This window comes from Trematomus bernacchii, unplaced genomic scaffold (assembly GCF_902827165.1).
Source record: "Trematomus bernacchii unplaced genomic scaffold, fTreBer1.1, whole genome shotgun sequence".
In the NCBI taxonomy this organism is placed as follows: domain Eukaryota; kingdom Metazoa; phylum Chordata; class Actinopteri; order Perciformes; family Nototheniidae; genus Trematomus; species Trematomus bernacchii.
In genome coordinates this window covers 5,770,750-5,798,081 of record NW_022987910.1, presented here as the reverse complement: position 1 = coordinate 5,798,081, position 27,332 = coordinate 5,770,750, and the positions used below count along the sequence as shown (strand labels likewise).

General features: G+C 40.7%; 4 protein-coding genes across 4 annotated transcripts in view; 3 read left to right on the top strand and 1 right to left on the bottom strand.

The window, feature by feature from the left end:
• Positions 1–510: 510 nt before the first annotated feature.
• Positions 511–17,569, top strand: itpkcb (inositol-trisphosphate 3-kinase Cb). The gene is made up of 8 exons (XM_034115333.1): positions 511–648; positions 3,220–4,484; positions 12,924–13,023; positions 13,425–13,638; positions 14,057–14,261; positions 14,815–14,916; positions 15,365–15,436; positions 15,590–17,569. The coding sequence occupies exons 2-8, from the start codon at positions 3,384–3,386 to the stop codon at positions 15,797–15,799; spliced, it is 2,004 nt and encodes a 667-aa protein (XP_033971224.1). The 5' UTR covers positions 511–648; positions 3,220–3,383; the 3' UTR covers positions 15,800–17,569.
• Positions 17,570–17,676: 107 nt separating this feature from the next.
• cunh19orf54 (chromosome unknown C19orf54 homolog) lies at positions 17,677–21,922 on the bottom strand. The gene is made up of 7 exons (XM_034115334.1): positions 21,701–21,922; positions 21,343–21,569; positions 21,035–21,103; positions 20,750–20,874; positions 20,300–20,429; positions 20,107–20,177; positions 17,677–18,501 (listed from the first exon to the last, which is right to left on the bottom strand). The coding sequence occupies exons 2-7, from the start codon at positions 21,540–21,542 to the stop codon at positions 18,167–18,169; spliced, it is 930 nt and encodes a 309-aa protein (XP_033971225.1). The 5' UTR covers positions 21,543–21,569; positions 21,701–21,922; the 3' UTR covers positions 17,677–18,166.
• Positions 21,923–22,302: 380 nt separating this feature from the next.
• Positions 22,303–25,009, top strand: snrpa (small nuclear ribonucleoprotein polypeptide A). Its single transcript, XM_034115171.1, has 7 exons — positions 22,303–22,390; positions 22,702–22,782; positions 22,881–23,053; positions 23,158–23,334; positions 24,001–24,177; positions 24,282–24,370; positions 24,460–25,009. Exons 2-7 carry the CDS (start codon positions 22,710–22,712, stop codon positions 24,617–24,619), a joined length of 849 nt encoding a protein of 282 aa, XP_033971062.1. The 5' UTR covers positions 22,303–22,390; positions 22,702–22,709; the 3' UTR covers positions 24,620–25,009.
• Positions 25,010–25,038: 29 nt separating this feature from the next.
• LOC117470400 (protein jagged-1b) overlaps positions 25,039–27,332 on the top strand; it is a 47,608-nt gene continuing 45,314 nt past the window's right edge. The window contains exon 1 of the mRNA XM_034115170.1: positions 25,039–25,128. The gene's annotated coding sequence lies outside the window, so the exon portion shown is untranslated. The remainder of the gene's footprint in view (positions 25,129–27,332) is intronic.

The window sequence follows — 27,332 nt, the reverse complement described above, 5'->3', positions numbered from 1 at the left end:
CAGAGAACTCTAAACAGATTGAGACCAGCAACATGACGTGTTCCCTTTTGTACATGAGAGATGATTTGGCAGAGAAAAATACCCGTTTCTTGAAGTATATGTGTTTTTAATTGCACTTAAAAATATAAGATATGTTTAGTATAATGAATAAAGGACTACGAAAAGAACTTGCAAATAGAAGAAAGGTGTAAGCATTTAGAGCCAGAAATTCAGGGGGACATGTGAAAGCAGCATTTTTAAACCCTCTTGACATGTCGATCTTTAGTGCTTTTGTTTTGAAACGTTTTGACAATAAATTAAACTATTACATTGGACTTTGGTTATATACAATTTCAATTGGTCTGATCTGTCTTTAAACTGTGTTTTTAAGGATAGTTTCGCGTATTATATAACCTCATCCTTTAGTTACATATGGAACGTTCGTCAAACCTGACCCTGTTTAGACAAGCGTTTCCTCTTTCACGTCAACCACATGCTGCTACTACACTAAATGCACACACACGCACATACACACACATCACACATCACATCAGATATCACACATCACATCCCCTATACACCCTGAATAAGCGTTATAAAGCGCCACGTCTCTCAACCCTTTAACAACAGCTGCTTCACACACCTAGGGAGAAACTCAGGATCAGCCTGGTAAGTTTTGTTTGATATTATAAATAGTTGTATATGTATGATACGGTATCCAAAGTAACTTGTAATTGTTTTTTAATTTGACATAAACGTAGTTTGTTTAAAAATATATTACACCCATTAGAAGTCAGCTTGAGGAAGTCATGTATATTGTCCTACTGTGACTGTATTGCCACCAATACATTTACTCAAAATACATGAAGAAAAAATAAACTTACATTTCGTTTCTGTCCACAATTTGTCAAGTATTACATTTAAAACAATTATTATGTGGCTTCCTTATGAAACCACTAAATACAAAGTGTCTGTTATTTCCTAGAATATTTAATTTTAGAGCAATTTAAGCAAGTTTTACACCGTTTCCATGAAGTGTGTCCTTCAGATTAAACAACTAGATGCCGAATAAGTAGATTATTTTAATAAGTATATACATTAATTTTCCTCTCCATGTACACTTGTACAATATAGTACAATTCAATACAACTGTTCTTTAATAAGGGTTTAGGATTCTGTTCAGTATTTGTCGTAGAACTGGCAATTCAATTATGATTAGCATCAAGTCATATTTTTGTAATCTTTATGTAATCGGGCAGACTAAGTGTTGTTGTTGCACTGGACTTCTGTGATTAGTGATATTCCCAACAATGTCAACAGAAACTGAACATTATAAACGTTGTGGTTGCATTGGATTCAATATACCTAATGAATAGTCCATTGATGGTGATACTGTTGTGTGGTGAGTGGATTTAACTTTGGTGTAGATACATTTTAGTGTTTTATAATATGTTTGCCAAGGAATGATTACTATGAGTCACGGTCGATGGGTTGATGGGTGGAAGTGTGCGTAATCTTGTGATTAAAAGAATCTATTCAATGCTACCTTGGTTCAAGCATGTCAGTCATTCCCCATGGTGTGAGTCATCATGTATGATTATTTATGATTTTGATTACACAAGAATGTCCTCGAATGTACTTGAATGTGTGAGTTTGTGTGGGGGATGTTCACCATGAGTTGTTCTTTCCATTGTGATCCTTCCTGTCTTGTTTCCCCTCTTTGAGAATTCCTTCCTTACATCAGGGTGACTGCAGTGTTGTCACAGTAAATTACAGAAAATCTATCCCAGCGGCTCACTGCATCTTGTGTAATGATATTTAAATATTTCCAGGATTCTGTCTTGTTTTAGGAAATTATGAAACGTGTCTTTCCAGAAATCTAAAATGGGGGCTATCAGTAGGCTGGAATGTGTGATGCATACAGGAGTGTATTATTCACCTTACAGTTTTCAATTTTACCAACTATATTTCATGATCAATTAAGGCCAAACAAAGGTAGTGAAGCTCACATACAATTAGTATTTTCTGTGTTTGGACATCTCAGCATTTGTTTAATAACTTAGTTGTGATCGAAGTTATTTAAAAGGCAACATTATCAAACATTTGCTGGTTCAAGTGTTTCAGGATTTTATTTTATTTTTAAAATATCTCTCTACATTGAATGTGACCTACAGTGGTTTTAGGCTGTGGGTCACATACATTAAACAACTTGAAGTTTACTTTGGATTTTGTAAAACGAGACATATTTCCTGTCATCTTCTTCACCAATGATTCATCGATTAATACATTAAAGGTGGGGTAGGTAATTTTGGAGAAACCAGCTCGAGTGCGCAATAATTTGAAAATACACAGCCGGAAAAAATCTGCCACTTCCTTACAGAGCCCCTCCTCCAACACACACGAACGCGCACATGACCAATGAGAGCACGAGATAAGTTTGTGCACAGATGGAAGGCTGACAGGCAGGTAGGCCATCCAGTTATTTTAGCCGGGCCGGCTAAAATGATTGGTCGTGCTTTTTACAGTATTACGGCTTCCACAGATGACATTTTTTTATGGATTTTTTGTCAAAGCACTTAAGATATTCATTGCTATCGGGATGTTAAGAGCATTCCATGGAATATAACAAAAAGTGTATCTCGAGCCCGTTTCTCAAATTTACCTACCCCACCTTTAATCTATGAAAATCATACTAATATACAGCGTTACATCTGTTAAGTAAAACAATACTTTACACATAGCCATTAAGGTCTAAATGAACATGCTTAAGATAATACAAGTTTAATAGACAAGAGCACAGTGTCCAGGCACAGGAGGGCAGTATTACTCTCTTACCAGTAGGCTACTGGTGAAACTGAGCATGAAACTCATTGAAACGTTACATTTCTTTGCAATCAACTGTTGTTCTGTAATATTTAAATAACTCCTACTGTCATATGTTTTCAGTGCATATAATCTGACTTTCCTTCTGTCACTTTCTTTGTCGTGCAGCCTACTAATTTCTGAATACCAGAAATTATAAATCACAGATTAATTGCCAGGAACTGTGATTAACAACAGCCAGTGTTTACTGTGGCCCTCAGACATATGCAGGTGCTTTTATATGGGCTATTAATGATTACATTATCAGTCTGATTGTTAGACTTAATAGAAATGGGAGTGTTTAGTTTTTTTATTGTATTGCTCATGCAGTTATTGTGTGCACAAAATCATTGGTCATCTGTCTGTTTGTTTTCACAGATTTTCCGCCTTGGAAAATAAAATGGAGCAATTTAGGATGTCCACGGCTTTGTGTGACTAATGGCTATAGTACATTGAGGGAGTCACAGTTGGTGGTTTCAACAATTTTCGAATTAAACCACTGAGGGTGTGTCTGGGTCACTGTTACTACTACGGCATGCAGGATGGGACAAACTCGCTCGGATCTCTCGCACAGCAGCAGCGCCAGCCCAGGCAGAGCGAAGTGGAAAGCAGGCGAAACAGCCCAGCGCCTCCGTATCTGCACATTTAGGAGCGGGCAGAAGCGACGGGAGTACCAGCTGAACAGAAACCCGATGAAAAATAATGTGTTATCGTGTCTGGGAAGGAGAAAGCGAGACTCCAGCCAAACTGACGCGGATTTACCTTGCGGAAACGCAGCTGGAGATCCAGCAACGCGCCGCGATCACAGAGTAGGAAAGTTGCCGAGGGACGAGGTAGTGTCGGCGGCTAGGGAACACCGAGCTTCCGCGGGTTGTTTTGAGGCTCCATCCGGCTTGGATGGTCATGTGGAGGCTATCCAAAACGCCGTGAACCGAGAGGACGGATCATCAGATGCGTCAGGTTTGGAAACTCGGACCGGTGAAGTCGAGGAGCCGAAATCCGAGCGAGAGTACAATGCCTCGGATGCCCCGACGAGGGCCATGGAAGATCAGCCACCGTGGGGAAACAACCTGGGTGGTATTGTGTGTGAGGCTCGGGAATTAACGGGGGCTAGTAGTGTGAGTTCAGCCCCGCTGCTCACCTCTGACACGGACACTGAGAGGACTTCCCTGGATCAACCTTTGGACAGTGGGCTATCGATACAGGAGGATCACGTTGAGGCTAAAATGACAAAAAGTGACTGCAGCAGCGTGTCAGGTCGGCCCGATCCCACCGGGGAAAGTGAGACCTTGAAGGATTCTGACAAGGCCCTTCAGAATCCCCCAGGAGGTTTCCAAGGAACTATACCGACACTTATCATCACCAGAGACCCCAGCCCGACCCGCCCCCCGGAGACACCGACCCTGCTGAACCCCGGCTCGTGTCTGGAGCCTCAGCCGGATGACGAGTCCCCCTGCTCGGACAGTGGCTGCGGAGGGTCCCCTGCCCTGATGCGGTCACCGAGGAAGCTGTCCAACTCCTCCTCCATCGGCCTGTCCTCAGCCTCGTCCTTCGAGGAGTCCGAGGACGACTTCACTGGGAGCGACATCGAGTCCAGCCTGTCTCCGGCCCGGTCCATGTGCAGCCCGGACGATGGCTCAGGGGTGAGTTACTTCCATACAGCCTATGGTTACTTCTCACTCTTTTGCAAATCAAAAACCTTAGGCTAAGCATGAGAAGCTGTAACATTCTACATCAAATCATGAACAGGTCTTTCAGCTTTGGCTTCCAAAAAAATAATACATGCAGAGATTACGCAATTGAAATGTCAGGCATGCATGTGGCCTCAACTGAGCCAAAACCATGGTGCAAAATTGCTATACAGCCACAAAATAACTGGTTTTAGAAAACAATGTAATGGATGTTATGTTAACATGTGCAAATGGGCATACTCAGCATACCTCACTGTTTACAGGACACATGCAGCATACAAGCATGAAAACATACACGCATTTCCTTATTACTGTTGCATACAGTTGTACTTAAATACACATGCACAATGACAGCCACTTTCTTAGGCTGCAAGATGTCATCACTGCTGTCACCAGGCTGAAGCGTTAACTATGTCATATCAATGTTATTTTAACAATTCACGTGATGCTTCAAGTGCTTTTGTGTAGGCTCCAGTCAATCAGAAGGTTCTCAGTAAAAATGTGAGGGCTCTCATGTCGTTTTGGCTGGATCTCTTGTTTGTTTTAAATAGCTGAGGAAACGTCAGTGCAAATATTAAATAGCTTTTTGTTTGTCTAATGTGTGGTTCAAAGCCTTCACGGTTGAATTTACACCACCCTGATAATGAATCACAACTATAACAAACTAACTCAAAGAAGAGGAAACTGCCTCTTATCTCACACCCCCACGCCTGTCCCTTCTCTTCCATGGCTCATGATGACATGGCTCAGATGCTGGGCCATTTAAGCAATGTCTGGATGCTCGTTCTAATAATTTGTCATCCCATCACAGCTGCCACTTCAGCACAGTACAGTACAGTACAGTCATAGATGCTATGACAGCATTCTAGAAGTTAGTTTACTGGCACGTAGGCTTTGAGTTTTCCTCTCGTCTATACGTGAGATGCAGTTTAAAGTTTCCAAGTAGAAACACGGGATGCTTCCCCCCTGAGTCAGGAAGCTTTGATGCACTGTATCGACTAGTAATGCTTGGAATGAGACTTGTCTTGAAAACAGGATGTCGCTACTTGTCGTCTCTCAAGCGTGTGAATCCTGTATGTCCAGGTTTTCCGTTCAGGCCACATCACCAAGCATGAATGTTGAAAGATGTTCAACTGTCATTTTCATATTGCGACGCTCCAAACGAGAACAGAGATGAAAAAAACATTTAGGCACACAATAAATATAGCACATACATTATCAATAAAAATAACGCAATTCTAGCAATAAACACAAACAAGCTTAGCAGTATTTACCTCGTATCATGTAGGCTTAGTTATAGAATTGAAAACATAAATTAAACAATCATTTTTGATCAACAATGATTTTGGCCTTATCATTGTCCTATGCTTACAGCAGTTTAAAACACAAAGACTTACAATTTACAACGTTTATCATCATCAGCTTTATTTAAAGAGACTCTTGGTCCATTTTAGTTTAATTTTTTACATTATGATCAGAGATGCAATGCAAATCGCATTAAAGAAGCTGAAACCAAAGTGTATAATTGATACAGCTAGTGTCTTAACCATAATAATCCAACTCTCAATATAGCATTCTTGATGCCTCTCCTGGATGACTCTCTCATTACCCATTTTGGTTATCTTGGTTTGTTTTCAGCATAATTATGGAAAAACGACTGGCCCAAATAATATGAAACGTGTTGGAAGCGTGAAGCGTAGACCAAGGAAAAACCTATTAATATTTTTAGTGGGTCAGAATCACGGGGTGGATACAGAAATACTTTTTTCAATTACGTTAATATTGCAAGAGGAAAATTGGTCTTGGCGGAGACCTGGGCTCCGAGTGCCCTCTACTCTTGAGTTAAATCATGGGAGTCTTTAGCCGTCACATTCCTCCACATGACAAACACAGGGATTGGCTGCCAGTAACAGTAATGATAATTTGTACCAGCAGGTCAGTGGACACAGAGTAGTTTCCCAGCTCTGACACCCAGGAAATGAGCAACCTTAAGAGTTGCACTTGAGCTGTCGTAACAAACGTGACGTCGCTGGCCTGTGGTTTCTGATAAGGGCTGTGTTTTAATGGGCACATTTTGGCCTCTCGAAGTTGTGTAAAATCTTTGTAGTCGGTCATACAGTAGGCTAATTAAGAGAAGGAGGGTGTGTGCTTGTTGTTGTTGGGTTTTAAAAGGCTGTGACCCCGCTGTCAGCTCCCAGACAAACCAGTTACATTTTGTAAGCTCGCTAAAGGGAGCAGGTACTTGCTCAAACATGCAGAGAGATGCACACATACATACAGCGATGCCGTGTTGCATTCACAGCCTGTCAGCGTGTGTCATGGAAAATTGGGCAGAAGGCAGAGCCGGTTGCTAGGCGACATCATTGCCATATATGGTATTTTTTTTCTCTCTCCTTGTCTTGTTCTCTTTCTCACACAGACAGTATCTACTCTGTCCCTGACGCTTCAATGTTATTAGATGCACATTCCTACAAATGTCTGCCAGCCATGCACATATTATTTTATAATTTATTTCCAACATTATGACACACTCTTTCTCTCCCCTTACTATTTTGCCCCATGAGACATATAGTGGAACCGAAAACAAAAGGAAAATGAGCGTAAGCTGACGAAAAGACAAGAAAATACACTGAAACTTTGAACATGTAGCCTACACGGGAATATCATTCTTATTTATGCATGCTTATTCACATGAGCCACAATCGCAGACTTGTTTTCCATGGCACACATAAATAATACAAAGTCCCACACATTACTCCCACAGCACATACACACAACATCCACGATACAAACAAAGAAAGCAACACACTACATGCTTTTTGCGTGTTTGGAGCAATGTTCCAATATTAATAGATTACAGTATTTTTACAGCTTGGCAATGTTAACAGTCAGCGGTGGAGAAAGTATTCAGATCCTTAACTTTAGTCAAATCTGCAATGCCACATGTAAAAAAACACATTAACAAGCAAATGTATGCATGACAAATTGGATTCAAGAAAAGGTTATTCAACCTAAGAAGGATGTGCTTTTAAGAATACAGAATTTCCTTCTGATTTGTAGTGGAAATACATCTAATTATACCATTTTAAAACGTGTATGTTAAACTTAAACATTGTCACTCACAAAGCTGGAAACCCACGTTTGCATGCATGTATCTAAAAGTTGATGTTATGAAGATACTTATCACACAATAGCATATCATATTAGGATAACAATTAGGGCAAATTAAAGATATATTTTAATACAGGATATTTGTTTCATTATTAATAATTTATTCCATAAACAATAGAGACATTTTCTTTTCAACAACCAAGTAAAAATAAGATAAAAGAGTAATGCCAGTAACTCAAGATATAACCAGCTTATCTAATGTTAGGTATTTCCCTTGATAAATGACGCTAACATGCATACAATGAAGAGGACACACACAGACAATCTCAGTGGGAAGAAATACAATCATTAAAGTAGTTAAAAAGTAATTTATCTGATTATATTTCTTTTTAAAGCCCTGCCATCTTCTGCTCACTCAGTGTCGCACCACAGCTGAGCTGCTTTAACTCAAAGACTTGAGTCAAGGGAAAGGGATGTGGTTTTAAAGTTGTGAAGTAGTTTAGAGCACAAAGAGCTCTGACAGTACCTGAAGACACTCTCCATGTACACACATGTAGTCACTCCTGTAGCCGATGATAGTCGTCTGACAGGTTTCTACACATACACACACCTCTGTAGGTTACATAGTGACGAGGAATCTGGCATGCAGACAATAGGAGAGCACTGGGAGGCTCTGGGAAGGCCTGTTGTCCCTACCCCCATGAACCTGTCAGGAGATTGGCTCAGTTTGGGGCTCAGGATAGGCCCTGTGGGGATTAGGGGATGAGAAAGAGAGAGAAGAAGAACAAAGGTTAGTGTGAAGGTAACAAGAAGGAGACAGCTCATTGTGTGTGGAAGTTCAGGGACGGAGGGACTTGTTTGGGCAGGCAGAAGGTAGAAAAAATAACAGCTTTGTGAACATGCTGGACAGCAAAGAACATATATTGAGAAAGTGTTTAGAGAGAAAAGGAGAGGTGGAACAATGTTGCAATAGGAGAACTTTTGAATTGGGATTACAAAAAGAAGTTGTTGAGAAGCAGACGGGGGCTAGTGTGAGAAATAAGATTATAACAGAGGAGGATTATTTACCAGGCGACCCATGCCCCAGTGCACAGGAAGGGTTTACAGACTGACTGAAGCTAAACAACCAGGAGCATGACAGAGCATTAGCTCGGAGCTAACAGGCGGTCCTGGATCAAGAAGGTTATAGATGATTGTGAATTACATCAGGCTGACAGGGAGGCACTCAGCCCTGGTGGCTCTCTCCCGTGGAGACCCTGTGCTGATGGTGCGGAGTATTTTGTGCTGGCTGCGTTCCCGCTTGGTCTCCGGGGCTGTGTGTGCCTGTGTCAGTGCCTGCCTCCTCCTCCACTACTGCTCTGTCTGCCAGGTAAGGAATTACCGACACATAGACTGTCACAGTGCATTTTATAACGTCATGGTTCTTCATAAAGATCATATCAGATAGATTTAATCACTTGAGTGTGACGGGTTTGGGTATTCAAACGATGAGAGATGTGCGTATGTTGCTGTATGTTGCTGTATGTGACGGTTGTTCTGCCCACAGTATGCAGTCGGTCTTTTATAAAAGTCGTCCTCTCTATCTGGGTTAAGAAGCCTGTAAGCCACCCGCAGGATCAGCATGCTTCAGGCTGTAATACGTTAAGCAATCAGTTAATTTCTGAGTCCTGAACTTTGACAAATACACTCAGTGTGTTCTAGGTAATACTAATGCTTTATACTGCGAGGTGTCAACCCCACTCAGTGTGAGAAATAAACAGGGGCAATCGACAAAACAGCCCCCAAGTATTTACCCGAAGCAACACAATTAAAGGGGTAAACATTTTTGGGATTTTTGTAAATGCATTCAAATTGTTCATCTTGGGAAAAAATAATTATTGCAACGTGAGAAAATTGTTTTATTTTCGACCCCATTCCTACCCTAACACTACTATTATCCGTGAATGTGGACTAAAATGATCAACAACTCTCACGATATTGCAAAACACAACAACACCAAAAGCTAAATATTTTAAACAGACAATACTCCTTAATCTTGTGTGTGAATTTATACTTATACAAATAGGGATTTTGCGTGTTTGAAAGGTGAAATAAGGGGACATTGTATAGTCCCAATCCAGTATGGTGGGTCATATGAACCTGTGTGAGTGTGTGAAGACGATGCCAGTGAATTGAAGAGTGGGATGTGAGAAAAAATAAAAATAACTTGAGCACATTTATCTGCATCAACGCTTTGGAGATGCTTATAAAACAAGGAAAGCTGCAATGCCCTCTGTGTTATACATTGGGAGAGTTATATAACGGAGAAAGCGAGAGATGGTGAAGGATGAACTGTGAGAGGTGAAATGTGACCCTAGTGTTTAAAAAGCTGAAGTGTGGGAGGCTGGATGAGACGGCAATAACACTATACAGTTTGAAGTGAACAGTCCAGGCTTTTTGAAATGTAATTTCTAGGGATGTTTTGTGCATAAACCTCCATTAGAAGCATTAACTCTGGCTGTGTCAGGTAATTTAGACAGATAGATTTGACCCCACAGAGGCAACACATTAAGCTGTCAAGCTGAAGCAATTAGAGAAAGAGCCCGATGGCATGAGGATAAAAGAAGTGAAAGAAGAGATGCTGGAGATGTTGGTGTCTGCTTTACCTCTCTCTCTCTTGTCAACCAACCCCCCCAGACTTGTTACTAATGTGACAGATGAGGACAAGTAAAGATAAGATATAACGTAGAAACCTGGGGCTTGGTAACCTGCTGTGTTGTTTTCCAAATACAGACGCTATTTGAGGAGACTACTGTTGGACTAAAGTGTTTGCGTTGTTTAAAACTGATATTTTAAATACAGTATGATGGTCCTGCAGGCAGGAAACGTGTTCGGTTGTTTCACAATAGACAACAAATGTGTCATCTCATTACGCTTAATTTATAGTAGATTTCAAAACACTCAATTGCAATTTCCCACACACATACACGTAGGCAATACATGAACTGAAAAGGACAAAACACATATTAAACAAAGTAAAAGAGGAATTTGACAGGTGTATTATTATTTAAAAAAATGTAATTATACTTTTGTATAAAATAGTATATAGTATCATTTAGGTCATGATGATTGTGTTGTGAAAACTGTTATGACGGCTCGTAAAGTATTGTCCTGTTACTTTAAAGGGACTGATCATTTGCTGAGTCCTCAGTCTGATGGACTCTTGTGTTATGAACTTTACACAGCTTCATAATTATCCCTTACTGCAGCACTTTGGAGGCCAAACCCTGGCACCAGTTTTACTGTACTGACCGGGTCGGGTGTCTGAAGGTGGATTGCTTGTTGTTTTTATGTGACATAAGGACAGGCTGGGTATTTTTCGGCTTTGTATGAATAGCTTTGACCTGGTGTAAACATTGAAAAGTTGATACGTGCTAGAAAGACTGAGAAATAAATGTTTCTTCCTTTCCTGAAGAGTATTTTCAGCCTCTAAGGAGTTTAGAGTTAATGTTTAATGTTGAATACAGCTAGATCTAAAGGTAAGAATGAAAAAACCTGGGCCAGTGATGCAGAGAGAACGTCATGTGGGAGAAAGTATTTTTAAAATCCAGGTGGAGAAAAAGTACTACCAAGAAATAAAGAACTAAGAAAATAAATTAAGTGATAGTCCTTCACAGGCCCAAATTGGCAACGGTTTTCGGAGGAAGATTGTAGAAAATTGAAGACAAGCGCATGTCCAGAAATAGTGCTGTGAGAATTTACTGGATTTGATTCAGGAAGGTCATAAATTAGGAACACATGAGCAAGGGAACAGTTACCCAAGTTCCTACTGTAGTGAAATGCACTTGGTGTTCACTTGTTTCATCGCCCTCCTTTGACCTCACTGTGGCAAAGTTTATGTCGAGGTTAATCTGTTGACACGATTAAACTGTCCCGTGTTCACTCTCATTACTCTGTCTCTTTTGTCCATCTAAAAAAACCCAGACATGACCGGCCGTGTGACGAAGCACAAACATGTTGCACACCATTTCCCATCAGAAGGATTAAAAACAAAGCTAAACAGTGAAATGGCTAAAGCTGATGAAAATTGGTATCAAATATTTATATTATGGACTACGCCACAAGAACATTTTGTTGTGCAACCCTGTGACGATAATGAAGGATAATAAATGATCCTTCCACACTTAAGTTTGAATTTATAACACAAAACAGCCAACTGTCACCTAATAATAAATGAGTAACCTGTATGACTCCATCAGTCATAGCTGAGTTACAAAACAGCCATCTTTAAATTAAAGTCTGTTTTTTTTCCTCCTTCCAGTGTAAATACAGACTGTGCCGTTTCCGTGGCACTGAGACAGTTTTATAGAATTTCAACAGAGCAGCTGTGGAAAGAATGCATGTGAGGAGAGCAGAGATAGGCTGACATGTAAACACGGCAGAGATAGGCCTGCCTGGAAGCAGCACAGCCATTCACAGAAGCTATTTAGTTATAAAAAGATTAGTTTTATTATTATAGCCTTTTGTCCCTGCATTTTATTACTCAAGGCACCCTTTTGTGCCTTTGTCATATTCCAGTGTTCCTGTGTTAAACATGTATTTTCCTTCAGTACAAAGAAAAAGAGAGCAAAACTAGGTTAAAGGTCTACTGTAACACACACACTCACTCAACACACACATGCACATATCCTAAACTGGCTGTCCATTTGTTGTGATTTTCCCACACACACTTGCTTTAATCAATAGAAGGTATGTTCCCCTCAGATTGCTTACGTCAAAGTCCCCCGTCGCACACTGTCCTTGCTCTGGTGTTTCCCAACACAGATAACTATGTGTACACACACACACACACACACACACACACACACACACACACACACACACACACACACACACACACACACACACACACACACACACACACACACACACACACACACACACACACACACACACACACACACACACACACACACACACACACACACAGAGAGTTTCGGACCGTAAGTCTCTGTTTTATGACACCACGGTGGCTTTAGTAAATGTTTTATGAATGGGCTTTGTCACATACGTTTTGCACTGGCCTTGGTGGATAAAGTTGTGTGTGTGCGTCAGTATATGCACATTACAGGGTGTGTTTTCCTTTAATGAACAATCATTCTCTTGCCTGTTTTTAGTGCTTTTGTTGAAGCGGATAAGAAACCCTCGCACTGTTTCGCCAGAGCGTCAGATTTGTCACTTGTGTGTGACGATCCGCACCTTTTTGTAACAAGAGGATGACGTGGATTTTTCTTTTTCCAGAATAAGTCCTGGCAGAAACTAAAGACCATGGTTCACTGGTCCCCCTTCGTCGTGTCCTTCAAGAAGCGTTACCCATGGGTGCAGCTAGCCGGCCACGCAGGTATGCATAAATATAGAGTTTGCATGACTTTGTCTGCACTAGGTCTAAATAATATGTCTTTGTTAAAGATTGCAATAACAATACTACTTATGATAAATGAACAATCAGCTCTACCTTTCTGCTCTTTCCAGTATACTGCTTATACAACAAATTGAACATTAAACTGAACACAAATGAAACCAAGTAAAACAGAATGATTAATGGTTACATTTGGAAGTTAAAGTTGTATTGAAAGTAAATCCCTGAGTACAATGCTGCAGTCTTTCGCAGAGAGTCTTGCTGTAGTTGAAATGTAAATAAAGATTTTAAAAACAACATTTTGTGCAGCCCTACTCTGCAGAAATCTCACTCATGCATTATTTTGTCTTCATTGTTTAATCTTGTCTGTCTCTTTCTCCAAGGTAACTTCCAGGCCGGGGAGTACGGCCGCCTGCTGAAGCGGTACTGTGAGTGTGAGCAGCTGTGTCTGCAGCAGCTGATGAAGGACACTCTGCGCCCCTACGTGCCGGGGTATTATGGGGTCGTCCAGAGAGACGAGCAGGACTACAACCTGATGGATGACCTGCTGGCTGACTTCGACTCGCCCTCCATCATGGACTGCAAGATGGGCAGCAGGTAAGACTCAAGATAAGGGAAGCACTTCTGTGTGGGAAGCCTTTTCCAAAGGTCAAAGCAGGGACTATCAGTGAGCCTTCAAAACAAACCTTTAATCACATATAAAGCTTTACAATGCTGCTGGAAGTGTTCAAATATTTATACAGTAACTTTTTTTTATTTCATGCTTTTTGCTACTATTACTGTTGTTATAGTTTTTTACTTTATTTTATGACATTTGTATTATTTTCCCATGTTGTTAAATTGTTGAAATAAGTGTAAGTAGTTCTTAAATAACTACAAAAGTTAAATAAAAATAACAATAAGGACGTAACATTATTACAGATAAATCTGATTAAGATAGCAAAGAGAAGGAAAATGAGAAAAAGAAGATATTAAAATGCATACAACTATTTTTAATGAAGCCCTTACATTTCAGGACGTACTTGGAGGAGGAGCTGTTGAAGGCCAGAGAGCGTCCACGTTTGCGGAAGGACATGTATGACAAGATGGTAGCGGTGGACCCCGGGGCCCCCACAGAGCAGGAGAAGGCCCAGCAGGGAGTCCTCAAACCCAGATACATGCAGTGGAGGGAGACCCTCAGCTCCACAGCCACCATGGGCTTCCGCATCGAAGGAATAAAGGTCAGAGGTCGTCCTGGACTTGTTGCTCTGATAGCATGCCTGGCTGTAGTAGTCAGTGCTCATGAGGAAAGAAATAGTAATCCATCAATGGGAGTAAATATTTATTAGTGTTCACTAGGAGGACCGCACACGGGAGAGGAAATGGAAAACGCAGTTTGTTCAAGTTTAGGCTGGATGTGCAGCCAACAAGGAGGACTGTTTGTCCTTTCAAAAATAAACCCAGGGCTGGTCGCACCAATAACTGTAGATGTGCATGAACTCAGAATTAAGGGAAATATTTCACAACACTTTATTAAAAGCAGCTGCTCCCATTTCCTCTTGAAACAAGTATAAGCAGCCAAGCTGTATCAGTGACCTTTTTATTTATACGTTAATATTTGTTGTTGTTTGCAACAAATGCATTCTCAGAAAAACACAAACCTAGAACAAATGTACTTCTGATAGTGTTGCACTGAATGCTCAACAGCTCACATTAGACCTGCAGCTGGGACGGGATGTTGTCTTTGTACAGGTGAAAAAAAACAGATATCATATTTGTTCTTTTCTTCAACAGAAAGCTGATGGAACTTGTAACACCAACTTTAAGAAGACGAAGCGCAGGGAGCAGGTGATGCAGGCCTTGGAGGACTTTGTAGCTGGCAACACTCAGATTCTGGTACGTTAGTAGTTCTGCTGTTACTGCTTGTTTTTGTGAATGTTAAACTTCACAGAGGATTATTTTTAATGGAAAAGTTTAACCTTTTGACCAAGAAATAGATCAGCATGTAACCCCCTCTATAACAACAAACTGCAGTTTAGTGTACTGTAGTCTTGATTTGAAAGAATAAACTATCCAGATACAATGTGTTTATTATTGATATTTAGAGGTAGAGGGACTTTTTGGCTTTTGGGCAGAGCCAGGCATAATTACAGTCTTTATGCTAAGCTAGGTTAGCCCGCTGCTAGCAATAGTTTCTTATTGATCGTAAAGACAGCGTTTATCAAATCTATTGAGCAACAAAACATCAATAAAGGTTAGGAGGCTTTTAGACTCATGGTTAAGTAGGAAAAAACATTATTTATGGTAAATGTTTCTGATGTATATCTCCTTATCTTTTTCTCAGAAGCTCTACCTGCAGCGGTTGGAGGAACTTCGATCAGTCCTCGAGCAGTCGCTCTTCTTCAGGTCACACGAGGTGAGAGCCACTGACACACACTCACTTTTCATTTTTCCCTCCCAAACCTGCTGGGCGAGTTGAACATTCTGTGATATCATCCTGTCAGTAGCTGTTGTATTGAATTTCTAACACACCCAAACTCCCTCGTCTCCCCCGTCCCTCCCTCCGCAGGTCGTAGGCAGCTCCCTGCTGTTCGTGCACGACGCCTCGGGGAAGGCCAGAGTGTGGATGATCGACTTTGGGAAGACGGTGCCCCTGTCGGACCCCCGCACCCTGGACCACAGGACCCCCTGGGTGGAGGGTAACAGGGAGGACGGCTACCTGTGGGGGCTGGACAACCTCATAGACATCCTCAGCACTATGCTCCCACAGACCCCCTGAGAGGGAGGACCCTAATGAGAAATTTGTGATGCATAATCAGGAGAGTTTGGAGAAAAGTAGACTGACAGACAGAGGAAGGATTAGAAAATGACCACCAGTTGGGTCTTCACTACCCACGCCAAGTTTCTTTATCCTATTGTACTTGTGTGAGAAAAGACGAAAACAAGGGAAGGATCTTTATTGAAAGTGGAATATGCCAAAGATCGACTCCATGCATTATGCTCCATTTGTGGATCCTCGGGACAGATGATCTGCGAGGAGTTGATGCAAGGAAGAGAAAGAGGGAGAATTGCATGCAGCATTGTAACTTTTTTGTCAAATGGAGAGTACAGTCCACGGAAATCATGGACCTCTCACTGCCCTCTCACTGCCCTCTTTTCCTACAAAGGCAGTTCTCCCTTCTCAACATCTCCCCCTGTTGGTTAGAGTTGCACACAGCACTCACACAACCATGAACCTGATCCAGAGGCCTTTCCACAACGCCTTCAAGGAGCACTAGGCAACGGGGAATGTTATTTTTTGTGATGTATAAGTACACAGCAACACTAAAACACTGGTCAGACCATGTGTTAACTAACTCAGTGTGTAAATACATTTTTATTTAATTTTGTTTGGCCTTGGTATAACCTCCTTACCTTGTTTGTAATATTTCTGTGCCTCGCATTTTCAAAGAGCGGTTGGATCATTCCAGTGCAGTGGACTCATGCTACTTTTCTTCCAAAGAGTTCACCCAAGTGTAAACTGATTTACAATATAGTCCCAAAGCTTAACTTGTTGCAAGTGTTTTCTAAATTTGGATTTTTGTATGATATGCAGTGAAAGGTTTTTTTAATCTCATTGAACTGTGCAGTAAGCAGCTTGGCAGCCATGTTTGTCTGGGATTTGTTGCACTATGGATCCTCACAAAGCCATTGAACAAATCAAGCGGTGCCTCAGAGTGTCTTAAGATGGGAAGCAGCAGTCAAGTTGTACTGGGTTTACAGATGCAGAAATGTTGAAGTTTATTGCATGAATTCAATTTGTTGTTATCACTTCATTTAATCTGATCAGTGTTGCTTCAGATTTGCTGGGAGTGTCACAGAAAAGCAGTGGTGCAAAGAGCGAAATTAAACTGGAAATACCTGATTAAACTGATAAGTCTGATAAGGCTTTTGTAAGGTTACATTATATATCAGCTTACATGTGATCTTCAAATGTAACCTATGATTCAACATATGACACATAATCAAATCCAAGAATATTACACAAGGATGTTGAGTAAATCTCATTTAGCTACACTAAACACGGTTTGGTTGAATTTTCTGTACGCAGGATGGAAAGTTTACAAAGCAAAAACTTGATTATGATAAGATATGAAGTCAGTGCTTATGATAATGTCTGTTGTTCCTTGACTGCAATGCAGCAGATCGGTGAACTCGTCAGTTTCGGTTAGCTGTAAACATCTGACTTCATGTAATCTGAGAACAAATGTTAGGAATTTGGTTTTTCCATTTCCTGAAGAGTAAAACGTACACGGAGAGAGGATTAAGCTGTTTACAAAGTATTATATTTCTTAGCCCACAAATCCTCTATATTTGTAAAATGGCAAATGATCAGGTTCTCAAACTGGGTGCTGCTTTATAGGTAAGAAAACTGGAATTATAAATCACATTTTGTATTTTCAAAAGGCAGCCTATTTTAAAGCTGCAAAGCACAAACAGGCTGCTGAACATTGATATTAATTCCCTGCTTTGTCCAGATCATGGATTGCAATAAACTGGAAATAAGATACTTCAGAGTTCGTGTTTTCCTGTCAGTCTTTCACACACAGTTTTCATCATGTCATGTTATTTTACTGAACATCCCGAAATGTTCGCAGGCAGTGCATCAAGATGACAATGTATTCAATTAAGAATTTAACGAATTTATTGTACAAACAATCAGTCAGTGATGTGTTTAGCACCAATTCGTTCAAGAGTTCTCACATTGTAAACCTGCTGGAGAAAGATCATTTTCAAAACAAATTGCACTTTATATTAAAGTAATGAAAGGATCTGTGACATGGATCATTTTGAATTGCAGCGTACTTTTTGGAAATTAACTTTATAAGATGCTCATTTCAGCTTTTGGTTTATCCAGTGAATAACCTTGTTAAATGAAATAAATTGAGAATTGTTATCAAAACAGCACCGTCTGCATTCATTAGCCAACAACAGTAACTCCGAAGGGCTTAAAAAAATTCAAAAACTTCTGGAAGCCACGCAGACATCAGATTGTTTAAAAAAAATACCTTCTTTGGTTGAACTGTGACATTGATTGCAATCTGAGAGTTCACTGATGCTCTAAGCAGATCAGAGTCTTCTCTGAGTGCCAGACATTGCATTGAGCTTACATTTTATTACTGCTCGTGTGGAGCAGCACCGCCTGTCCTGCCAGCCCGGCCTCCACCCCTCCCGGAGGAACCACGTACAGAGTCCCGTCCTGAGCTCTCTGAGGGCCCATCGTCCTCAGCTGCTCGTTGCTCTGAGCGACGCTGTCCAGGCTCCACAGCTGGTAGCGCAGGCTTTTACCCTGCTTAGCCAGGACGAAGACCTCTCTGACCGCCGTGCTACCGAAGGGACAGGAAGTGCTGCTCTCTGCAGCGAGGAGGAGCCAGGGCAGCATGGGGTCAGGCTGAGTGTGTGCTTCACTCACACTGCCCGGGGCCAAACCCAGGAGGACACCTGGCACAAGAATAAGTGGTCATTGTGTGGCATGTTGATGTTTTTAGAGCTGAAATGTGGTAACGGGACCATGGAAGACAATCCCTTTTCAGGCTTAACCAATTTACCAGACTAAAGAATAGCACCGGTAATATTTGTATTCTATTCTTTTTAGTTTTTGTACCTCCTATTATATTTGTTGTTGTTTTCTATACTTATTTAGATTAACTTTTGTCTTGTAGTGCTGCAACAACAGATTCTACTTTCTGCAAAGTTTTTCCCCTAAGGTTTCTCTTTACTGCTGCACCATGAGTCATTTTCTAGTACATGGAATATCCATGTCACATCATAGGAGGAACTTAATTGCATGAATAAGATCTGAAGTCAGATCTTTTTTTAATCTAAAATATCTGTGCAGTATTACACTCAACTTGACTCATGGCTGTTGCCTCATGGTTAAAAACGTTGTCACCATTTATTTCCATTTTAAATTACATTACATGTCACTTGTTAGACGCTTTTATCCAAAGCGACTTACATACTCAATACTGTGGGCAATCCCCACAGGAGCAATTTGGGGTGAAGTGTCTTGCCCAGGGACACAACGACATGCTGACTGCAGTGGGGTTTGAACCTGTGCTCCCCTGATCCGAACACCAACCGCACTAACCCACTGCGCCACACGCCAAATGTCAATTGTAGGTTCACTGAAAAGGTGTATTCACCATTTGGAAGCTATTATAGCTTTTGATCATAGATAGAGAACAAATTGAATCATCCTACTTCAAAATAATTAAAAGTAATAATAAATTGCTGGAATCTCGTTTGCTACGTCAAAGTTTTTAAATAGTATGCTCAATCAATCAATCAATGTTTATTTATATAGCCCAATATCACAAATGTTACATTTGTCTCAGTGGACTTCACAGTTTGTACATAATATCAGTATGACAATACAACACCCTCTGTCCTTAGACCCTCACATCGTACAAGGAAAAACTTCCAGAGAAAAACCCCACAGTTTAAAGGGGAAAATGGGAGAAACCTCAGGGAGAGCAACAGAGGAGGGATCCCTCTCCCAGGACGGACAGACGTGCAATAGATGCCGTGTGTAAATCGAAGAGATAATACATTTTACAGCATAGGTAGACCAGATGTTTGGAAATGTATGTGTCTATAATAAGAAGATGAATCCACGAGGATGTCAACAATCCTGTGGGAGCCATCAGGGAAGTAGTATGATGAGTCAGGCAGGACCACAGTGACAGGTTCAGCCACGACTCGATGCTGCACCCTATACATCTACAAGTTCTAAAACACCTATTTTGCTTTGTTTGTTGCAGTGATTTTGTTTTTGCTAAAGTTAAAGGGTTCATATTTGTTTCTTTCCAGCCATGAACATTGCAGCTCTGTCCTAACCGTCTGTTTACTTTGCTCTGAATCAAATGAGTGCTTGATGTCTCAGTCTTATTGTGAAATAAATAAGACTGACTTTAGTTTCAAACCAGTTTTATGAAAAGAACCGACTAATCTTGGCTTCCTTTGTTGGGTTAATTCAGGACATTCCTTTCACAAAACACTCTCTTTATGAAACACCTCCCCAGTGAGTCAGCCATCTCGTCTTACCTGAAGCGACCGCCCAGTGCGCTCTGTGGCCGCTCCGCTGGCACGGCTCATGGTTATAGTCTTCATCATATCTGTACAAACTGTGAAGGAATTCTGCCCTGTGATCATAGACATTGTTATGACATCAGTAGCAGAAGAAAAACACAACCACAGTAAAGTCTTTCCATGGCAGTTTGTTTTAGGTTTAGGATACGGGATGAGAACAGGCTGTCTCCCCCACAGGTGTGCGATGACGGTTGCAGCATTATCACCACCTAAACCTCCCGACAGCACTTCTGCTCTGCAGCCACAAACCTCCTCCGCCAGCAGGGCCATGTTTTCAGCTGACAAAATAAAAATCATAATGAGAACATTTAAACATACCACCATAAACCGTGTAAAACTATTTTATTAGCTAGGGAAGGAAAATGACAACTCCTACTTAAATATAAACGAGGTCATATAAGTTCTACATGTTTAATCCCATCCTACATATGGTGTTTAATATTCAAAGAAAATATTTGTACCTGCAACACTTTATCAGCATTAGAAAACTTCTACTGTCTCAAAATGAAAAAGGGTTATAAATTATGAATGCAACCCATCCCTCTCTGCTCTTGTTCGCAACTCTGTCTTTCTTGCACAGTTTACACACTCTATTTACCTGAAAACATTTCACCCTGTGCTGTGTATCCTCTGCTTAGTGCCGTCTGAACAACAGTTTCCAGGTCAATACTCAGCTGTGGCTGTCGAAGGTGAGCGGACATCCACAAAGCCACCAGACCGCACCTGAGAGGTAAATGAGTTATACAGTCACATCATAGCAAATGTTTCATGTAAGCTAACAATACAACTGCCCCACTGTACATGCAATTTGTAACTTTGTAAAGTGATTTCTTAGTCAAATGTAGATCTAGGTGTGGCTTGACACCACAGTTTCCAGACTTACTGTGGACCATCTTGGATGAGGGAAGGCACATATGTGTTCACCAGTATCCATTGCAGGTCCTTCCTAAAACTGAAGCACAAAATACAAAAGTAAAAAAACACTCTTTTTTTATCAAGTATTTTTAAATGATATATTTCTTCCCATTAATTTGGCATTATATTCTTGTTCATTAAGTTTATTCTTTGTCTATTTTCCCAAATTATAACATCTGATTTCAGATAATTAAATAATGGTACATGGTCAAAATAAACAGATGGTTATCATTAAATATTTGCAAAAAAAGTTGATCTTCTCATTGAAAGTCTCACCTGCTCTCCCTCTGACTGAGCAGTAAACGGGCCTCTGTGTGGTTCCCCTCCACCGGACTCCTGCTGCTGGCTATGGTCTGATACAACTTCTTCTTGTGGGTGGAGGCTGGAGGAGGTGGTGGATCTGGAGCAGGAGGCGCAGGTGGAGGAGGAGGAGGAGGAGGAGGAGGAGGTGGTGACAGCTGGCACTCCATTGACATCTTTACTGAGTTCCTATTGGATTAACCCTGATAGAAGAGGTAGCTTGGTAAGCATGTGTGGGTCTTTGCAAAGGGACAAGTTACAGCAACTCTTAACAATATTTACATTGTAATGCCCACAGCTTTACTTCACCCTCCCACCCCTCACACTCTCCTACCTTAGCTAGTAGCTCTGTTGCTTAAAGCAGGGCGAAAAGTTCTTCATTTGATATTACGCTGTTTTGGTACAAACCAAAGAGAAAAAACCTTCTCTGTTATCGCTCCCAAAAAGCATTTATCTTGTCATATTTCACACACTAAAGTTATGGTCCCACACCCACTTGTGAAACTAGCACAGCTAGCTAGCAGCACCGGTGTTTTGGTTTTGACCATATTTGGCAGCTTCTTCTTCTTCGTGTTTATTGTGAGCCGTCATACCAATGGAAACAAGTCATACCGCCCTCCACTGCATCTACCAAATGCACTGAGTACTTTGTATATTTTGTTATTATTTACCTATATCTTAAATATTGGCTGCATTGTAAAGTTATGTGTTATAATGTAAACAGGAACCGGTGTTGAAGCACATTCTGTGACCTGAGCAATACAATGATGTCCCTCCAAGAGGGTGTAACTCTGTATCTAAATTCTAAACATAATAGTTTGCACATTTATCAAAATGTGTCTGTCTACCTAAATACTATGGTGGCACTACGTTCAGTCGCAGTAGCTATTAAAATACATACAGCATTATTTAATAATAAAACGTTTGAGGTAGTCTCAAAATCTGATGTGTCGCACCGTGGTTCTTAACGCGAGAACAGAGAACGGGATTTGTGACGGCCGGGATTTTCATTCATCCGTCCGTGGTGAGTATGCCTTCGAAATCGAACTGAACAGTTTTATTATTTGTTGTTATCTAGACATTTAACAAACCAATCTGTTGATTTAGTTAATGTATTTGGACGTCTTTATGATAGTGAGGAGAATCGGGATATATAGAATAGACTAGATACACATAGATAGTACGCTTCTGAATGTAAGCTAAAGCTAGTAGATAGCTATTGCGCTAACGTTCACCCCACGTTATTCAAGTTAGCTTGTTAGCTTAGCGGCTAATCGATTGTTGTGCTCCTTTTTGGTTTAAAAGGAATGTTTTAAGTTGTTAACTTATATGCAGGTTAGAACATGGCTGCTCCGGATGTACGGCTCAATCATTCAATCTACATCAACAATTTGAATGAGAAAATCAAGAAAGATGGTAAGTTATTTGCCCCCTTTTTTCGTATAGCCTTCAGTTTCTGGCTTCAGTGCACATCAAACTAATGGTTTCTCAAAAATGCTCTCGTTTTTTTGCAGAGTTGAAAAAGTCGCTATACGCAATCTTCTCACAGTTCGGCCAGATTCTGGACATCTTGGTGGCACGAAACGTAAAGATGAAGGGTCAGGCCTTTGTTATTTTCAAAGAGGTCAACAGCGCTGCAAATGCTCTAAGATCCATGCAGGGATTTCCGTTCTATGACAAGCCCATGGTAGGTTAATCACACATTGAGTACCAGACGAATAGGATGCGTCACAATTAATCAAATATGCCACTAAACATATGATTGACACAATACAATATCCCTTCCTACAGCATATCCAGTATGCCAAGATGGACTCTGACATCATAGCTAAAATGAAGGGGACTTTTGTGGAGCGTGACCGTAAAAAGAAAGAGAAAAAGGTCAAGGGAGCTGATGCAGCTGGAGCTAAGAAGGGGGTACCAGGAGCTGCTGCCCCGATGGTTGCTGGGGTACCGGCTGCCATGCCTGTAAGTAAAGCACTTTAGGCAACAGGATGTGTACAGTTTAGCAAGTATTCACTAATGACCCCGAGTATAAATGTAGACAGAGAAATTAACTATTGTGAAATCCGGGTTCCTGGACAAATATTGCAACTGAATCAAAGAATTTGTATTTCCAATCCTTAGCTTTTGGGAAATTGTTGTCGTATTTGTTTCCTCTCATGGCCAACATGTATTTCCCCAAACAAAGTAGAAGTTTGCTTTGTGCGAAAACCTGAAACTTTAGTAAAACTTGCATTGTAAGACTGACTAATAAAGTGAATAACAAAAGTAAAACAATATTAAGGGAGAATTAGGCAAAAGTGTGCCTCCAGCTGATAAATGGTTTCATTAAGCTACAGAAAAAAATTCCGCTTTGTGATCATTTTGACTTGTGTTTATTTTGTAACCATTTTCTGACTTTTCATAGACCAAACCTCTAATCACTATGTGAAAAATAATTTAATTGAAGCCCTATTTCAAAATGTATTTTCCTACTTTATTGTGCTCCATCCATACATTCTGTAATGAAACAATAAAAAAATTACTTCAGATTCTGGTGCAGCTACTAAACCATTGCTTGTGTAAAGCAAAATGAGGATAGGTTTGTAGGAACATTTCCTCACAGCTATTGACATGTGCTTCACTCTTCAGGGAATGCCCCCCATGAGCCAGGCTCCCCGTATGATGCACATGCCTGGCCAGCCGCCTTATATGCCCCCTCCTGGCATGATGCCTCCCCCGGGGATGGCTCCTGGTCAGATGCCCCCTGGCGCCATGCCTCCTGGCCAGATGATGCCGGGACAGATGCCTGGACAAATGCCACAGCAGGTAGTGTGTTCTGACATGATATGGTGTCCTTATGAATAATGATAATGTCATAATTTTGTAATGGTGGATCTATCCTGATCTATGATGTCTTTTTATCCTCACAGGTTGCAGAAAATCCTCCCAATCACATCCTCTTCCTCACCAACCTGCCAGAGGAGACGAACGAGCTCATGCTCTCCATGCTGTTCAACCAGTCAGTAACAACTCCTACTCTGCATTTGATTTGCATTGTTCTTGTTTGTCAATTTGGTGCCAGGCCTGACTGTATTGTTTTGTATTCAGGTTCCCCGGGTTCAAGGAGGTCCGCTTGGTCCCCGGTCGCCACGACATCGCCTTTGTGGAGTTTGAGACTGACGTGCAGGCCGGTGCCGCACGAGACGCACTGCAAGGCTTTAAGATCACACAAGCGAACGCCATGAAGATCTCATTTGCTAAGAAATAACTATTTTTTTTAACATGCAACATGGCCTTTTATAAATGTACAGCAGTCACCCGAACTAATACATTTTTAGAAAATAACATTTGCTGAGCAGTTATATTTTTTTCTATGTCCAGGATTACATCTAAGTATATGTTCTTTGCATCACGATGCTGTGTTATTGTTCCACGTCGACAACTTCAGGTACATTTACAGAGTTCTTCATCGTACTGAACAGTATCACATCCTGGGTTGTTTCTTTTTTTACTCAAATCCAGGTATAAATTGATGCATCTACTGTATTTTCTTTGAAATGTGTGTCATGAAGCATTGCACCCGGGGTCTGGTCTACCAGACATTGTACCTGGAGCTTGTGTTTTTTTTGTAATTAAAATTAATTTTCCTTGAAACAATGCTCTGCCTCACCTATTCATGTGTTTATGTTTCAGTTGGACTTCTTCTTAAGCCAATAGATGGTGCTACAAACCTACTTTCTTCTACCTCTGACGTTGAGGGCTGTTGCACAGGGTTAGGTGGGTAAAAGAATGGTTGGGCTAGACCTCGTTTAAACAGTTTTGTGCCCACTTCCCTGCTGTCATGAATTTGGCTGAAAATGTATGTGGCCTGCAATATTTTTTTATTGCAAAGGTTATATTGTTAACTACATGCATGCATAGGCTTTTTATTCCAGGCAAAATCTTTAAAACCTATTTAGCCACAGAGTATTGATTATTTGGGGAAATTACTTTTCATGTACATAACATTAAATGGCAGACTATGTCCTCCATCATAGGTTGATTATCTAGTTGTTTTCTTTTAATAATCCATAATGGACTCAAAAATACATTTAGGGATGGAGAGAAGGACACCAATGTCATGAAGTCATTGACTGGACTCGGTCTGAAAGCCTCCCACATTGTCATATTTTATATAAAAATATAATGAAATACTTTGGCCTCATAAATAGATAATATAAATTAGATTAGTTTTTTCTAAGGAAGCAATCAAAATCAAACTACTTTGTTCAGAGCTTCATGGGCCTCCATACAAATCATTATATCCCTCCTGCTTTTAAAGCAAACCAATTAAGGGTCCCATTCAAGTTGCTTTGAAGAATACATAGTATTACTAAAACAGTCATGTTTCATTGGGTCTTTATTTGTTTTCAGACTGATTACTTCAAATATCAATTCTACAGTATCATTTACTGGTTGGTCATGGGCCATCAGGCTTTGCCAAAAGGTTATGTATCAGAGTATTTCCTTCATCCTTTTGTTATTCAGGACAAATGTTTTTTTCCCTCTAAATCAATTCAGCAACCAAAACATAAATGTTTGGTTATAAATGCTTGATCTGCTCACTTGATGAGTAGCCTGACATATGCCAGGGTTATTTTACTGGATTATATTTGATGACTCATTTAAAAACGTTCAATGTTTTTAATGAATTGAGGACATAATTTAACGTGTTATATACAAAAATTGGGATAGTATCGTGTTTAAATGGATTGTTATTTTTAATGCTGGGCACTGTTCATTTTGGAAATGATAATCTGTTAAGTAACCAGTAATTAAAGCTCTCAGATAAATATAAAAACTCAAAATGGCAGTAATATACTTTGTAATGCAGTGGGAGCAACATAAAAGGTATAGCATAAGATCTAAATACTACAGTGCAAGCACTTCTGATTTGTGGTCATGACGCTAGGCCTCTTTATGCACTGACTCACTGTGTTTTAGTAATCGTGTTTAAACAACTATCTGATGATCGCAAATGGTTACAATTGTTTGAGTTTGCCAATTAGTAAATGCCTGTGTTTTGCAGTGTATCTCAAAGGCCGTCCCACACTGTAGTAATTAAAGTCCAATAAGGACCACCACCTCCTCTCAAAGGCTGGATTCATGAGTGGGGCGGAGTGATGTGTGAATTGGGCATGAAAAGCTTAATTTAGCCTCGCACTATCAACTGTGCCCGGCGCACACAGGGCCTCCCTGTTGTGGACTTAAACTGTGCCCTGAGTAATTGTCTTCACGTCAGCTCAATGGTACACAGAAATGCACATTCTTCTGTAGTTTCCCAAGCCTTTCCACACTCCCTTATTTTGCCTTGAGAAAGCGCTGACCTTAGCCACCAGGGCGCTGTGTGTGTGTGTCCCATGCTCTTGGCAAAATGCCTAGTGCCTTCCCATTCACCAACACAGTGATCTCTCAGTTGCAGGGACTGAAAGGCAACTTCTACTTATCCGGTGGGTTATGCGTGGGAGTGAGATCAAAAATCAGCTTGTGACAGTGCATATCTGCTTCTGTGAGATTTCTGACATTTATTGGCCTATGTCAAGAGCGTTGTTGGTTATATTCCCCTTTTAAGGCAGTTTGTTTAACTTATACAGATGTGGAAAGTAAGCACATTAAAGATGAGGTTAAGTACGAATTTGAGCTACGTGTAATTGAGTGTTTTATATTAAAGGTCCCATGTCATGGCCATTTCTACTGATCATAATTCCATACTAGAATAGATTTATATTGTGCAATTTTCCAAACTCACATTGGTTTCTCATACAGCATCTCTGTATAGTATGTGTATTCACTCTGTCCTAAACGGCTTGTTGGAGCTCCTGCCCCCCCCCTCCCTATGATCCCACTGTGCTCTGATTAGTCAGCTCGCCCACTATGTTCTGATGAGTCCACCACCGTTACAGCGGAACATCAGTGATTATGTGTTACAATGGCGTTAGCAA